The sequence below is a fragment of the Pseudorasbora parva genome, chromosome 24 (assembly GCF_024679245.1).
Source record: "Pseudorasbora parva isolate DD20220531a chromosome 24, ASM2467924v1, whole genome shotgun sequence".
NCBI classification, from domain to species: Eukaryota; Metazoa; Chordata; class Actinopteri; order Cypriniformes; family Gobionidae; genus Pseudorasbora; species Pseudorasbora parva.
In genome coordinates this window covers 10,944,019-10,961,969 of record NC_090195.1, presented here as the reverse complement: position 1 = coordinate 10,961,969, position 17,951 = coordinate 10,944,019, and the positions used below count along the sequence as shown (strand labels likewise).

Here is a 17,951-nt window from a genome sequence, read left to right as displayed (position 1 = left end):
GATCACTCATATTCTTTTTTCCCCTCATATGTTTAACAAAACTCATTACAGGAGAGCCAGGTGACGACGTCGACCGTCCTCCAATTGGTTTTCGTCTCACTGTGAAAATGTGTTCTCGCGGTCCGGATAAATCTTCTAGTGTGTGCATTCAAAGGATTACAACGCTAAAAATCGGTTGAACTGCCATTAAGTCTTTGCGTCTACCAGATTTCTGAAAACCTCTAGTGTGTCCCAGGCCTAAGCTGACGTCATTATATGTATACACGGTGTATATACTGAACCCAGACAGCAACTATCACTTTTTACACAACTAAGAGCAGAAAAGTCCTTTCTAGCACACACGCCTACTTTTGACGGCACAGACACACGCGCGCGCGCGCGTGCCGCCCCCTTCATCCATCTCGCTGTGGTCAGAGAGAGCAGCTCATGCCAGTGTCGGATCCTCCTTCAAGCAGGCGCGCTGTTTTCCCAGCTCAGCTCAGTTTAGTTCAGTTCAGTTCTCCAGCGCAGCCACCGGCTCACCAGCCCAAGTTTACGCACAGGGATGCGGGCGCGTGGAGCCGCCTGAAAATGGCTTTCTTTAGGATTTACTCTTTTCTTGCTCATTTTCACATATTAGTGTTGTGTCAAGCCTTGAGGAATTATCCGGATAATGAAGGTAAGCCATACAATCGTTGTCATAATCGTGAGCTTTGGATGTTCATATATTTCGAACGGCGGACTTTGTGGCTAAGCCAAATGCATGTGGAATGTTTCTCTCTCCCGGGACAATCGCATTATAATGCTATGTTTCAAGACAGAATATTCCTGAGAGTGAGAAAATATTAAGGTCTCGTTAATGATGATCACTTCTCTCTGCTTAAGACAATGCAACAGTCTATTTAACGAGGGATCCATTAATGTGACTTTACATTGCTGAGTTGAAATGAATGAAAACGTTTTGCGTTTTTAACCAAATGCGATATAATGATGGCCAAAAGCTATATTTGTAGGAGTTTGTTTTCAAAAAGCGGTTGTCACAGGTGCATGTGGTTTATATTTATAGATCCTATATAGGCTACATCATTTTGAATATAAGTAAAATAAACTGTCGTTTCTTTAAGACAGTTAAGTCTAAATCGAACCGTGTTAATGTGTTGTGGATTTAAGTCTAGCATTAGCGGGGATGGTTTGAAGAGGCAAAGCCCTGAGACATATGGATTGGAGACTCTTATTTGCTTAATTAAACAATTAATTATGAGAGATCAAAGAGAAATGCTTCCACAGAGACTTAGTTTTTAACCTATCCAGACTCATTTATCAAATATTTTGACCAGAGGGATCTAACTTCTTTGAAACTAGCCTACCATCAGCCAAAGTAAGTGAGGGTATTCAATAAGAAATTGTAAACTTTTCAAGTGACCCAGAACCATTTGTGATTTAAAATATTAAATGGGCATATCTACTTAGATAGATATCAGCCTGATTTTCAGACTATGTTCAAGGATGCAGGATGTCAATTTACAAAGGTCCACACTGACTTCACTCTGAGCCTTCAAAAATCAGACAATAAATTAACCTCACTGGATTAAAACGGGTTTACTCTTCATTGTTATGAGATTAGGATTAAGCCACCCATTGTGCTGTTGTCAGAAGGAAGGTTCAATGGTGGGTTTAATACACATTTAGGCGAAATCTATCAGATAGGATTTTGTGCAGAGCATTTAGACATGATGTCTTTGGCTGACTGGAGGCTTTGGGAAATGAAAATACACTTTGGTGGGATTTGACGGTGGGAGTCCAATCTGAATAAGGTTGTGCAATGTTTTCTTGTGGTGCTACATTAGTTTGTCCAGTAGCACAATCTTTCAATTTTTCAGCTTCACATTGATGATTTGTCATTTGCGCGGTTGTTAAATCGTAGTAATGTTACAGAGGTGTGCACTTCCTCTAACCACCAGGTGGTGGTATCCCTGAGGTGATTTTACAACGGGATCTGTCTGTGAATGTTTGTGTTGCTAGCAGCTCTACATCTGTGTTCGAGTGTTGTTAAACTTCTTGTTCTGCAGTTTTTGTGTGTCTAGTAAGCATTTTCCACATTAAGGATGGCAGACACGTCCCATAACTACATATGCTTGATATCTGTCTACTGGCCAAACTAAAACACATCAGCACATATATAATGTTAATGACTACATTGGTTTTGCATTCAGGGTCCAAATGACTGACTTCCTCAGCACATGTTCTGTTTTTGGAAGACATTACTGCAGCTCTTGGATAGTAACACTCCTCTGGAGATAATAAAGACCAAGCTATGGCAGATTTTTTTTTTAAATTTAGTTATATATAACTGAGCATATTTTGCATATAAAGGTAAATACATTGGTTATTGGTAGATGCTAGACAAATTGCATAACATCAGAATTATTGTCAAGAGCATGGAACAATTAAAATACAGATTTTTGGAAACCACATGTTAATATTTTTGCATATTGTTGGGCGTAAGCAGTTTATGCTAATATTAATACATTCTGTATGGCAAACACTTCTGATGAAGTCTTGATTTAATTGTAAAATCTGGATGCTAGATCCAAATGAGTTAAGAACCACTGATCTAGGGTTGTTTAACTATTTTGTAAATTTAAAGCATAGGAACCAGTGACAACCTTTTACACTGTATAAAGATCTTTTTATTTTTAATAAGTGCCTTCTGCTGCCCTCTTGTTTTTCTAGTTAGCGCTAAGGTCCCCCTCATTAGCTCGTCCTTTGTGCACGTTCTTACAGCATTTAGTGACGGTTTCTCGTCTGCTTTTGTTTCCCTCCCCGGCACTCCGGCAGGGAAATTAGCATGAGAAAACACACTTTTTATGTCCAATTCAGCTGTGCTCAGAGGCTCTGTTTTGCTCTCGTTCTTTCACTCTCCCTCTCACCATCTCTTAGCTACTGAGGAGCTTGAATTTGCATCTCTCTTGTTTGAGGGTTGTCTGAGGAAGTCTGTTGATTAGTATAACCTGTGGCCTTCTTTTTGTTTTCCAGGGATATTGGTTATTTTTCCCCTCTAGTTGGTATAAGGAATACTTCACGTGGTCGACTGGTATTCAATTCACATCACATACTTAAGATACATTTAAGGATCTTAATTGGTTGCAGCAGTGCTGCCATTCTGTACCTGCGATGCTGTTTATAATATTAAAGAAAATCTCAGTTTAAGATGTTGGCGTGTAAATTTAGAGTTAGCATTACAAAAACTAATTTTGCATGGTCATATGACTGATGTCCATCAGCTCTATTTTGTAATATAAAGCTCATATATAAGCTGTATTGATTCCATCCCGGTCTCAGTAGAAAAATTTGCATGTGACCAATTTTCTTGCATGTTTCACGTCCCTTTCAAAGAGAAATATCGAGTGTTTGATGCTAAAATTTGTTCAATTTTATCTGAAACAGATGAACGTGGAACTTTATTGTTTTGATTTTTTGATTTGATTTTAATGTTTTGTAAGTGGTGCTAAAGAGTTAAAGGGAAAGTTCACCTAAAAATTAAAATTATCCCATGATTTACTCACCTTCAAGTCAGGTGGACCACCTTCAATATTCAATTTGCAGAAAAAGTGTAACTGTCACGGTCGGAGTTAGCGTAAAAAAGCGTAAATGTACCAAAGCGTAAGCATTTAAAACTGCAAGAGGTGCTACACTTTCTTCATAAGTTGAAGGCCATCTGCTGGAAGCTAGATATTTTACTTTATGATGTGTTAAATATGGATATTTTTCTTACAAAAACTCGATTCGAATGCCTCTATTAACCCCTGGAGCCATGTGGATTACTTTTATAATGGATGGATACACTTTTTTGAGTCTATTCACTGCTATTATAAATCTAGGAAGAGCCATGACATTTTTAATATAACTCTGATTGTATTCGTCTGAAAGTAGAATTTCATATACACCTAGAATGCCTTGAGGGTGAGTAAATTATGGGATATTTTTCATTTTTGGATGCACTATCTTAATGCTCTCTGTATTTAAAAAACAATGTTACACCTACACTAAACCCTACCCTAAACTTAACCGATAGCTTTAACAAAAGCAAATGTGAGATGATAATGCATTTGCTAAAGCAACCATGCAATTTTAGCTTTAAATTAAGTCTTCAAGCTTAAGCTTTTTTCATTACTTGTGATTCACAGGACTCGTAACCCAGCACTGTACCGATCAGAAAAGCCAGACAAACAGAGGTGGTTATGTGATGCAAACATAAAAAGTGTTAGTTTACAAATCATGCACTATGGTAAAACACTAAGTGTTTTAAGGTCACACCATACTATTGTGTTGGGAACTGCACAAAAATAAGTATTTATTAATCAATAATCTGTTCATGTAATCATAATTAGTTTAAAAAAGGATTGAAATTTGTTTCCATTTTAGTCCTAAAGTCATCATTTCAACTGGAAACTGCAGTGAATTGTACTGTGTATATAGTTGTAAAAATGTTGATAGAGGCACGTATTTCCAATGAGCCTAGATTAACTCAAATTCCTTTTTTTTATATCTGCAACCGAGTCAAAACCATTAACATAAGAGGTATTACTATTGCTGTCTACTTATAGCGCACCTTATCACCCCTGGCTGCATTCGAACTTCTGCAGACCAGACGGCTCATGTGGTAGAACGAGTCTCAATGCCGTTGGCATTTCAGGATGGAGCCACATGAGTCCTTTGAATTGGGCTGGAGAACTGGGTGCGTTCTGCCATGTGAATCTCTTGAATGAAACGATTCATTATTGCTCTATTTACCTTGACTTGAGCGTATCAGAGTCATATTGCATCTCAGTGTTTATCGCAAAGCTGGTGGAAAGGAGAAATGTAATTTCGTCCTTGTTTTGTTGAAGGGGTAATTCTATAATTCGGTCATTATTTATTCGCCCTTATATCTTTTAACTGCTTTTGTCTTTGCAACTTTCAACGTATGGACAAACAAACACTGAGAGATGTTTATAATAATCTCAAGAATATAGTTCTGTGTTCCATTTCAATCTAAAATGAAACTTTCCTTTGTCATTGCCGCAGGACATCAACTTACATCCGGCCTTTCCTTCAGGGGTCAAAGGTTATTGTGTTTTATCTGCCCTTTTGTATAAAGGTTTTGCATGTTTGCATTTAGACATTTTGGTTGATGTAATGAAGAGTCTTGATTAAAACAGATCCCTTGTGTGTTCACGTGCACGAGACCCCTTTAGCCGACGACAGCTTTGATCTGTCCTTATTGTGCGGCCCGCTCTTTCACCTTCATTAGCATGCTCTCTACTCTCTGTTCCCAATACTCTGCCTTAATGTTTTTTAATGTCTGAGAGGGTGTAAATTCTGTTGTGCGTATCTCATTAACAGTGCTACGCTTATCACTGATGGTCTGCTCTCCTGGGGGTTTGAAGCTGGTGCGCTATGATTCCTGGGAGGTTTTATTAGATTGGACCCCTGCATTTCGTTAATGCAGGGCTTAATTGCTCAGAGACTCATTCCGAATTTGAAAACGGCCGTTGCATGCATATTACGACAAGCTTTTTTCCTTTGATTGAACTTAAATAAGTATGTTAAAATAGATTACATTTGTTTTATGAAATTTGCTCTCTTGGGATTTAAGCCGTACCTTAACCTTCAGTATAAAAATTTGATGCCACTTGAACTATTTATCCTATGGACATGAATGATGCCTCAAATTGTGTCTACACAACAAAACAGGATCATTCAGTGTCAACTCAACGAGAGGTCCCCGGATCAAATTTTAGATTTTGTTAATATTTTTTCTGTAGAAAGACAAACATTTAAAGTGGTGGAAGCCAAAATGTTACATGTCACAGATGTGTATTTACTTAGCAATCCACTATTTTGTAAAAGGGGGTCAAAATGACAAATTTCACCTGAGATTTGGAGCCAAATTATAGATTTGTTAAAAAAATGGCTTTAGAAAGATGGCAGCATCATTATTTTATTTTTACACAAGAGATTGGTAAGTCTATTAGTAAAATCGTTTGACTTTAGCAATCAATCTTTGTCTCATTATATGCTAATGTTGACTGTTCAAAAATGGCAAAAAAGCACTTTGTTGTTTTTCTTTTGCCTAAAGTTTGCATTAATGACATTTTAATATTCTTTTAGATTCTGGTTCTTAACAAACTTTCCTTTTGGTGGTTTCATTTTAAAGGCCCTCGATGGTTCATTCCTAGATATGGAGAGATTTTAATGCGGCTCCATGAGTAAATTGGTCAATTGTACACATTTTCAGTGGTCAAAAACCATACGTTTCATTGGATCTCTTTGCATAAACCTGATTTTTTATTTTAAAGAGGAATATGTGAAGAACAAATAATGTTTAAACTAGAAATGTGCATTGCTTTTTTCTATCATACCTGTATGAGTGCCCTAAATACTTTTTTTCTTAAGTTGTCATCCCTGTTCTAAAAGTATACAAAATATCTTTCTAAATTCTCAATCTTATTTCTTAATCAAAATTTTTTTTTTTTGGTAAACTTAATTCTTAAAGGGTTAGTTCACCCAAAAATGAAATTTATGTCACTCACCCTAATGTCGTTCCACAGCCGTAAGACCGCCGTTCATCTTCAGAACACAGTTTAAGATATTTTATATTTAGTCCGAGAGCATATCCAAGTGTATGCACACTTTACTGTCCATGTCCAGAAAGGGAATAAAAACATCATCAAAGTAGTCCATATGTGACATCAGTTGGTTAATTAGAATCTCTTGAAGCATCGAAAATACATTTTGGTCCCAAAATCGGAAAAAATACGATTTTATTCAGCATTGTCTTCTCTTCCGCGTTTGTTTTCAAACTTCAAATAAAGATTCAAACGGTTATAAATCAGCGTATTGATTCATGATTCGGATCGCCAATGTCCCGTGATTTCAGCAGTTTGACATGCGATCCGAATCATGAATCAATACCCTGATTTATAACCGTTTGAATCTTTATTTGAGGTTTGAAAACAAACGAGGAAGAGACAATGCTGACTAAAGTCGTAGTTTTTGTTATTTTTGGTCCAAAATTTATTTTCGATGCTTCAAGAGATTCTATTGATTCTAACTGATGTCACATATGGACTCTCTCTGGACATGGACAGTATAATGTGCATACACTTGGATACGCTCTCGGACTAAATATAAAATATCTTAAACTGTGTTCTGAAGATGAATGGAGGTCTTACGGGTCTGGAACCACATTAGGGTGAGTCATTCATTAATGACATAAATTTCATTTTTGGGTGAACTAATATATTTCAGTACCATATATATTGATAACCCAATGTGAAACAGAAGAAATGCTTTTGCCATTTCTGAACAGTCACCGTTGACATGTAATGAGACAAAGATTGATAGCTTAAGTCAACAGATTTGACTATCCAATCTCTGTGTAAATCCGAGCCCTTTTAGGTTGGGCTTGGGCTAGTAAGAAATCCCTAGCAAGCATCCAAAAGCAAAGCCTTGCCAACCACCCCTAGCATCATTGACAGTGGGCAAAAACCTTATAAAATGTAGTTTGTGATTTGCATTTTAATATTTAACGTTTTTGGTTGACAAACTGTAGGTTTTAGCTCCAGCGAGCTTCCTACTCATATAGTGCTCTGAGAAACTAATCTCTTTAATCAGTCTTAATTATAAAGGGTTGTTATGAACCAAAAGCTCAAAGGTGATGTCATCCTCTTCGGGTGCGGTTTAATCTCTCTAATTATGACTTTGTTGTTGTAACCAGTTTCATGCCCTCTTGGGATTTGATGTCCAGCATGGGTGCAGTTTAATGCTTTTGTACGATTCTGCGCGCACACATCCACATTCACCACGGGACGTGTCTGTGCTTCTAACGAGGCATCCCAAGAGTGTCTTCCCTTCTGTCTTCTACTAACTAACACACACAGGTCACCATTTCATGCCATGTCTGGCAGCACTCTGTTTACACCTCTCATCATTAAACAGACCTTGGCATGGCCAGTCAGTCGTGCCTGACACACATTACACACGTTATTAGATTGGGAAATGGCCCTTGCGTTCATTGTAATTCACAAGCTGATGTGCTTCCTGTCTGGAGATTATGTTTTCTCTTCCACCAGGTTTAAAGTCCAACTCAGAAACTCGGGTATCAAAATGATCTCTTTAAAGGGAGGGGTCCAATGCTATTTGAGTAGTGGAAAGGGTACTGAAAAAGCTTACTAATGTAGAAGTACTGTTACTTGTCAAAAAATTTAGTTCAAGTAGAGTAAAAGTACCTGTCCTAAATACTACTCAAAGTAAGAGTAAAAAGTAGCCCTTTTCAAAGTACTAAAGAGTAGTGAGTATTCTGCTATGAATGTTATTCCATCTTATATACCCTGCTAATGTAGCTTAATCTTTTATGCGTTTACATGTTAAACAAAACCGATGTAAGGGGCAAAAATTTTGCAGTGAAGATCGGTTAATGCCCTTTAAAGCCTGGCAAACAATCAAGCTAAATGAAGTGCTTCCAGCAGATGGCACCACGAGCTTGTGCAGCGTTAACAGAATACGGTCGGTGTGCGCATGTATTAGAACATGTAATATCCCGCGGTCAATTTTAAGTAATTGTTTAAGGCAATTTTACGATTTCAGTCATTATACAATAACCAGCCACAACTCTTTTCATAATTCCACATTTCACAAATCCACATTTCATAAAGCGCGCATGCCTGTCACTCTAGGGTGGTCGCTATCATGTTTGATTTGACGAGAGTCACACGCGTGACGCATGGAGACACGGAACTGATGATTCGTCTTAGCCAATCATGTTGACAGGAAAAAAAAAAACATTATATAGCGACAGCAGGTAAAATAGCGCAGTAAAAGTACTGATACAGCACTTAAAATTTACTCAAGTTAAAGTAAAAGTATACTGTTTTTAAAAAAGTACAATTCCTGAGAAAAGCTACTCAATTACAGCAACAAGAGTATTTGTAATTCGTAACTTTACACCACTGGCTATTTCATGCTTAAGAGTTGGATTATCATGTAAACACATGGCCAAAATGTAAAAAAAATAAAATAAATTCTTTGTCGAATACACTCCTTCAGGATTCAAACAAGTGTCGGAAAGTTATTTTTCGAGTATGGCCTGCGCTGTCATTTTTTTTTTTTTTTAGACCACAAAATCAACATTGTCACTAAATAAGTGTGTTTTTGGTTGTAAGGGTTAGATAAGCTTTCCAAATAACCCAGCGTTAAGGAAACAGTGGATGCAGTTTGTTTTTTCGTAGCAGCAACAGAGTTCTGCAAGTGTGTTTGTTTGTTCTCGGTCATGAGTGAAACTGCATCAAATGTCTGTGATTTGTTTGCATATAATGTACACAACAGGAATGTATAGTTAATCGAAAGTTATCCAGGATTATTCTTCTGCTTCTGCCATGGGAGTCTATGGCAGCCCATAGAACCGTATGGTAAAAAGTTGTGAAAGGGATAATGCCATGATGTATCGTGTGCTTGTCACTCTTTAGCTCCGCCCACTGCATGCCTCCAAATTCTGCTTTAAAAAAAAAAAAAAAGTATATATATTATAAATATGATAAAACTAAAGACTCTTTAGCGATATGAAGGATGCAATACTATAGATTAAAACAATTTAAGATAAAAACAAAACAAAACTCAAGATTAAAAAAAAAAAGATTGGCAGAAACTGTACTCTTTAATTTCCAGTCATAAATCTGAGAGATCATTTGTACCCAATTTCCAAGTATAATACTTGTATTTACGATAATTCTGATAGCATGTGAAGGCAGGATAAAAACAGAAACTCCATCTACGTGTTCAAACCCATCCACATTTGGGTGCACATAAACATGCCTGCTTATAAAATACCAAAACATCTTGATTCACACGTGTTAAACCGGTTTGTCAGTGGACATTATGAGATCACTCATGGGTGTCAGGCTGTAACTGGATGGCTGTTCTTTTGGGCATTGAGTCAGATGAGTGTGATGGTTGTGCCGGACAGGCTGGATCTCTGTGGCAGGTCTCATCAGTCAGTTGAGGCAGAATGGAGGCTCTTTTACCACCTCCCTGTAGAGCAGACCTCTTGACTCCACATGAGCAGTGACTGACAGGAACTGCTGACTGCATTTCAAATATACTCCACCACTTCTGTCAAGACAGCTGTACGATACCAATCTCTTACAATAGATATGCTTTCCATGCTTAGAGTGGATGCTGTGGAAACCGAGATATCGGCCTTTGCAAGTCCTGTTTTGTGCTTCAGTAACTCCAGAGTCCTTTTTTCCATGAGCCACATTACAAATGTGGAAGCCTTATAAGACCTATAAGTAAAGTGTCATTTTGTTGTACAAATCCATCTTAAAATTTAGGAAAAACCTTTATATTTTTGATTTTGGTGAAAAGTGTAAACACTATAGCTGTGTCTGAAATTGGACTACATTTGTTAAAGGACAACTTTGTGAAGAGTAAAAAAAAGTAATAGTGATAGTAATTTAGTAAATGAAAAGTGAATGTAATAGTCATCTATTTTGACATTATTATGACTGCTTTTGTATATAACAGTTTTTTTTTTGTTATAAAATCTTGTAATTTTTTAATTAAGGAAATAGTGTCATGTCTTTTAAGCCTGTTTATATCCTACATCCACAATGTTGTCATTGTCAAAAGACTAACTGCATTAGTTGGATGCTTTCCCTGCCATTCTCTAATCCTGTCCTGTTGCCCTTATGACACTATCTGATGTATACTTCAAAATCCAGATGAAATTACTAGGTTATCTAAGTACTTTTCACTTACTGTTTTATGGATACTGAGAATTCGGACAAACTTCTATTTTTTTACCAACTTTTTTTGCAAACTAAGGGATCTTTCCTTGAAATTAGGCTTTTCCATCTCTCATTTCTAATGCGACACTTCAAAATATGCATAAAAACATAGCTTATAGTAGGCGCATATGGGGGTGTCAAAATGTTGCTTTATTTGTTTGGGAATCCTGATCAACTTGACATTGCAATATACTCAATCAATGCTGTGAGTTTGGGGTGGGGCTATCTATTTGTCTGACCAATGGCAAAGGCAGAATACTTCAGGTCAGGAACCATGTACTTTTAAACTATCATACTTTTTGCAATACCCTTTTTTCAGTTGGTGTTGTACAGAAACTACACACTTTCAGAATTGTAACAATTGTGAGAATACACTTAATAGATACAAATAAAATAGTTTTGTTTTTAAATGCCCAATAGCCCTGACTCTCATCATGTTTTATCTAGAATATTAAAGAGATAAGCATAGCACCCTTATAGATTGATATACCTTTTAAGTCGGATACTTGAGAAGTACCTGACTGGCTATGCATGAGTGAGAGTGACCTAATTGTCCTTTTCAATTCCCTGAAGACATCCATCCAGCTGCTTAGCTATCCTTTCCCTTTTGACCTACCCTTCTCCTTTTTCCATTTTTTTTGCTTCCCTTGCCTGTTTACATTGGAGGTGATTGCTGACCGCTGCACTCTTTTCAGTGTTCGGCCTAATGGTTGATCTCATCTATTGCCCTGAGGTGCTGAGATCTCTTGGCCACCCCGAGGGGATTCCAGCATTTGCCACATCCAGTGTTGCCATCCGAGAGCTAATGATGAAGAAAAGCCCCATTCTCTATCTAACCAGCTGTTATAGTAAACATCACTTGTATTGGCCTTATCCTGTTCAAGATTGTAACCATTATCAGGATAATTGGGTCTAAATATAGTTGGCCAGTGAATAGCCAGCGTATCATTTAACCACTTAATCTGAATATTGGAGGGGGCACTTTTCCCTTAGTGTTTCTGGTGGTTACAAACCTGTTCATGTAGAAGTGATATCTTTTGGCATCAAATAGCTGCTTTTGTAGCTAAAAGGGTTTTATTTATGAAATATTGTAATTTTTTATGAGGTAGTAGTGTGATGTATTTTAGTAAGCCTGCTTATAGATTTCCTTAGAGTAATAGGAAACCATATTTTGTGAAGCACTATGTTCTGTTTTTCTTTGACAGGTAGATTAAAGGGATTGTTCACCCTTTGGCTGTCAAAGAATTGAAAGAATCTTTGAACTAGGAAGTGGGAAAGATAAAAATACTTAATTTACTTTAAGATTAGTTAAACTTATTGTCAGGTAGGTTGAAGTTGCTAAAATGTCTTGTGATAATCTTGGATGATTCATTAAGAATGGATAATTGGCAATTATGGAAATTATTCTCTCTCATAGAACTGTTAACGTTACCCATTGACATGCATTATATGACTGGCACACAGCAACGGTTGGAGTTAAAAATCATAATTTGTGTTCTACTGAAGAAACAAACACACCAACATGTTGGATGCACTGGGGGTAAGCAGATTTACATACAATTTTCATTTTTGTATGAACTATCCCTTTAATGTTTGTTTTTTTTGGACCATGTCACTTGCCACTCTTGCCAAGTCTGAGCTACCATCTCAATGGAGAAAGTAGAAAAAGCCTTACTGTTGAGCCCAGGCTAGATCTGTAAAGGGTTAATTTTTCATGCTGGTTTATGGCAAGACGAGCATAATGATTATGTTTACCTGCAAAACCTTGTCAGTTAAATTGGTTGCACCTGATCTTTCAGGTGTGACCGGTTGACCAAGTAGTTGGTTAAGCTTCTGAAACAAAGTTCTTGGTTGTTCAAGAGTCAACTTGCACCATCTTGCTGCTTTAGAAGTTTGAGCAGATCAGTTGTTTGTGATTAAGCGTCCTGGTGTCCAAAACACAACACGCTAGTCTTTTCATCAAGGCCTGTGTGGTAGTTGTTTAAAGAATGCTCTTTGAGCCAGAACTGATGTCTCAGGTGGAAAAAATGCCTTGCTGTGAGTTAAATGTTACATGCTGCTTGTATTATTGGGCTGTGCGAGGCCTGTGGCTGTATTCATTTGTTTGTTTTATTAAAAGTGTCTTTAAAAGGCTGAGTAGAATGATTTCCAGCTCGTTTGGACTGATATATTGGCCTGTCTGGTTTTACCCCTTCATCAGAAAACAGCTACACAAGCACCACGGTTAATGACATCGTAATCTGTATACGGTTAAGAAGTAATATCCTGCTTTGACTCTACATATGGTTTTCTCTTCGAGTGTCAAGTCATCAAATTTGCCCAATTGCTCCATACATGACCCATAAAACCAGACATAATCCCCGTTTCCACATCAACCAACCATCAAAGCGCGATTTAAAAATGCACACTGTTTGCATGTCACACAAACCCATTGGCAGTCAGTTTTAATTATAATTTGGATCCAGATGGTCTTTGAATTTTCCTATTTTCCTCCTTCCTTTTTTTTGAAATCGTCACAAAAGGGCACACACATGTGCCAGAAGCGGGAGAGGTTGATATTCAGCGTGAAAGAGGAGGAACATCTGAGGTTTGGATGTGATTAAGAATTAATCACCCCGGTTGCCAGGGATGTAATTGGTTTGGAACGGAGCTCAAAGTGGGAAGTTCAGGGCGCCGACCATTGGGACATTGAAAGACTGTTATAAATAGCACCATCAACCTCTGAAAATATTGATGTGAGAACAGATTTCAAAAAGATTGTGTGAGGAGCTGCGAATCACGTGTTTCGTAATGGTCACAACTGATGTAATCCCACCTGACTTTAGATTATTGGGACTAGTCTTGGAAATTGTTGAGGTTTTGGTCAGTAAAATAAATCTACTATGTCTGGGCCATATTAATCAAACTACAATCTGAGGTTTATGGATAAATGCGAAGTGTTGATTAGGCTGTTACAAGTGGTTCTGACATTTCTAGAGCTCGAATGTTATTCAGAAAGACTTCAGTCTTGAATGATTTATGCTTTACATGACATCATGCTGTGTAAAAACCCCATTGTTGTTTGCAAAAAATCTGAACAAATGATAAAATATGATGTTCTGAGCATACTTGCACTGTGGATTTAAATAACTCTATATCTCTGTTCTTTTCATTCTTTTACAGTTACTCTGCTCGACTCTATGTCCGCCCCTGGTGATCTGGGTTGGGAAGCGTATCCACCAGAGGGGGTGAGTACCTGTGGGAAAATATATATATATATATAATTAAGACCTATATTCTTGTGCCAGTCACCCTGAACTTTTCTCTTGGTACAGAGTACTTGTTACTTGGTACTTGGAATCAGTTCAATATTGGAGCAACTGCACCAGGTTTTGGAATATTTTTTAGCTTTATCAAAATTTCGTTCTTCCCTTACAAATGAAATAAACTTTGTAAAGTTCAAGCCTTTCCTAATAAAATGAATTTACAGAGTCACAATTAAGCTAAGTTCAACATAGACAATGCATTCAGAAAAATTAAAGGGTTAGTTCACTCAAAAATGAAATTTATGTCATTAATAACTCACCCTAATGTCGTTCCACACCCGCAAGACCTCCGTTCATCTTCACAGTTTAAGATATTTTATATTTAATCAGAGAGTGTATGGAAGTGTATGCACACTATACTGTCCATGTCCAGAAAGGGAATAAAAACATCTTCAAAGTAGTCCATATGTGACATCAGATAGTTAGTTAGAATCTCTTGAAGCATCGAAAATACATTTTGGTCCAAAAATAACAAAAACTACAACTTTATGCAGCATTGTCTTCTCTTCCGGCTTGAGTTTCAATCCTCAAATAAAGATTAAAACAGTTGTGAATCTGCATATTAATCCATGATTCGGATCGCGTGTCAAACTGCTGAAATCACGTGACATTGGAAATCCAAATCATGAATCAATATGCTGATTCACAATTGTTTGAATCATTGTCATTAATTACATAAATTCAATTTATGGGTGAACTAACCCTTTAAGTGTTTGCTCTAGATATTGAGATATATGTATATTGCCCTTGCTATTGTTCTAGCTCTAACTTCTTGTCACATTTCTGTACATTCAAATTCAAGTCTCTATCTCAATTCGACTTTGTGACATGATTGTTTCTTGTGTGGTAAAATCTTTAAATTACCAGCCCAGATCTTCAACTGCTACTTCATCACCAACTAGTGCGGTTCCACCCCTGATTTAAAGTGTAGTGCTTGATCTTCTCGACCCTGAATGGTCCACAGCTCCCCTCTGTGAACATCCAGCCTGACTCTTTAGATTTTCCTGTGGGGGGTCGTAGGAGAGTATCTCATTTTGAACAACCTTGCCAACCCGCTGAGTAACGATCTCCTCTGTGGGAGTTGGTTCTCATCCCACGCTTTCGTGTCATTCATTCAAATCCATTTTCACAAGATGAAGACGGATTGTAATAGTGGCCTTGGCGCAAGTAGTCACGCTCAGATTCATGAGTGCCTGTAAAGAGAAATATCTTCTGTTTTTGTGTGGTGCTGATAAAGCAGGGGGAAAGAGTTCAAGGTTTGGCATTTCCAGCAGTTTGCATACTACAATTCTGAAATGAAAGATTTGTGTTGCGTGAAAAGCATTAAGACTGCAGGAACGTTGCTACTTTTTGTGCCATTATTTTTAACCCACAAACTAACTGACGTCAATGCCAAACCATCAAACCATTTTATTTTGCATGGTTTGTTAGCTTTTGTTGAGTTTTACATATTAACAATTGAAGTTTCCAAGGCACAATTATATGATTTTCTCTGCATCAACAATGAGTTGAATTATGCATGAACAAACGTCTGAGACCATTCAGTTCGTAACTTTGAGCTGATTGCCTGTCAGATGCACTTTCCTCTGGATGAAAGCGTTTTCTTGTAATGCGCCCATAATGCATCTGTCAAAATCTTTCAGATCCCACTGTAAGAACTTAGTGATTTCAGAGCCAAAGTACACAGGAGAATTATCAAAGCCTTGAATGATGAACTGATCAACTTCTTGTCTGTTTGTCAGTGGGAGGAGATCAGTGTTATGGACGAGAGGAACATACCTATGAGGACGTACCAGGTGTGCAACGTAATGGAAGCCAATCAGAACAACTGGTTGCGCACTGGACTCATCCAGCGGGAGGGCGCTCAACGCGTCTATGTGGAGATCAAGTTCACTCTGCGGGACTGCAACAGCCTGCCGGGCGTCCCTGGAACCTGTAAGGAGACATTTAACGTGTACTACCATGAATCCAACAATGCAGTCGCAGCGCCTTTGCGCCACATTCGCGAGAGCCAGTATGTCAAGATCGACACCATAGCGGCCGACGAGAGCTTCACGCAGACGGACGTCGGAGATCGTGTCATGAAGCTAAATACGGAAGTGCGAGACATCAGTGGTCTCAGTAAGAGAGGCCTGTACCTGGCATTTCAGGACCTGGGCGCTTGCATTGCTTTGGTGTCGGTGAGAGTCTTTTATAAGCGGTGCCCGCTGGCGGTGCTCAATCTGGCCCGGTTCCCGGACACAGTGACGGGCGGCGATTCAGCGCTGGTGGAAGTGCGTGGCACTTGTGTGGAGGATGCGGAAGAGCTGGAGGCACCACGGATGTTTTGCAGTGCTGACGGAGGTTGGCTGGTGCCCATCGGCCGCTGTGTGTGCCGGCCAGGCTTCGAGGAGGTAGATGGACACTGCCAACGTAAGTATTACTTTTACTGTCTCAAACGATTGCCTTATTTTTGTGGCTAACTAAGTAAACATGCCCTTGGAACAGTTCTCTTTACAAAAACAAATATTGTGACTTCAATAGTGTTTTTAAATGGCAAATTCAGGGGTTCTTTATTGGTTATCTCTTGCTGTCTTAGCTATTGGTTGAAGGTTTTGTCTTGACATGTTTTACTATTAACTCTTTCCCCGCCAGCGTTTAAAAAAAAAAAGTTGCCAGCCACCGCCAGGGTTTTTGACAATTTTCACCAAAATTTAACAGCCCATAGAATATTTTGTTTAATGAATATCTGAGCATGCAATATATCAAAATAAAGAGCTGACCCTCTTCTTTTAAACAAAAAACCCTGTTTTTATTCTAGCTTCATGCATTCCTTTTTTATCAACACTTGAATATGGGTAGGTTTCATAAAAAAAGCTGAGAAAATCTAATTTTTGTGAAGGACTGTTTCCAGATCAGATTCAGAGCGGTGATCAAACACAGATGGAGTAGATCGAGTCCATCAACACCCCTAATGCTTACAAAGTCCTTGAGCTCGTCCTGGGTCCACATTTCATTCAGTAACATTACATAGTTTTGATTCATATGCTGTTTAATAAGGATGATCACGTTATTTTTAATATGCATATAATTACATGCGATCGCTCGGTTCACTGCGTCTTCCTCATGTGTGTTTTGATCAGGAGATTCAGTACTCTCATTCAGAAGATGCGCAATTGCGCCCCCTAGCGCCTGTCAGTGAAAACACGGAAACCCGGAAAATTCCGTTATTGGCCTGGAAGCGTTTTCTCACAAATAACGGAAATTTCCGTGTTTGGCGGGGAAAGAGTTAAGAGCAATCTTATGTTTGGATGGAAGGGCCATCCAGATTCTATAGGTGAGCTATAGATATAGATGAGTAGATTACATTGATAGGTAGATAGATGGATAGTAGGGATGCAACAATACAGTTAGTCCACGGTTAAAAACGTACCTTGGTTTTTAACCACGATTTTCGGTTCAGTTCATTTTTTTGCTATTCTATTCTTAGATGACAGGAACAGAAAGGTTATGTATAAAGGTAATTATTTTTGCGATAACCACATACCTTAATCAAAAATCAGCAATCCTTTTGGGAGTGTTTTGTACTTCAGTCACTTTTATAGTTTTAAACAAAAGATCCATTAAAAGGAGAAAATACTAAATAAAAATTGACAAAATAAGTTATCCCACTTGAGGTTGAGGTAGACAGCACACTTTATTACCACATGTCCGTGGTAACAGGGTTAGACTCGGGTCTTTACACTGCTCTTTTCATCTCAGAAGGTGCTAATGGCTTCATTAATGTAGCTTGCTTTCTAGCCAAGATGAGGGCTACACTGTTATTTTTTGCTTTTGTTTTTCTCTTCGCCTTTGGTTA

The 17,951-nt window shown here is 38.1% G+C and overlaps 1 protein-coding gene across 1 annotated transcript in view; it reads left to right on the top strand.

Annotated features, from left to right (window-relative positions):
- Nucleotides 1–407: 407 nt before the first annotated feature.
- ek1 (eph-like kinase 1) overlaps nt 408–17,951 on the top strand; it is an 80,485-nt gene continuing 62,941 nt past the window's right edge. The window contains exons 1-3 of the mRNA XM_067434372.1: nt 408–658; nt 13,971–14,035; nt 15,856–16,525. Coding sequence (XP_067290473.1) covers nt 427–658; nt 13,971–14,035; nt 15,856–16,525 — 967 coding nt within the window. The 5' untranslated portion in view covers nt 408–426. The remainder of the gene's footprint in view (nt 659–13,970; nt 14,036–15,855; nt 16,526–17,951) is intronic.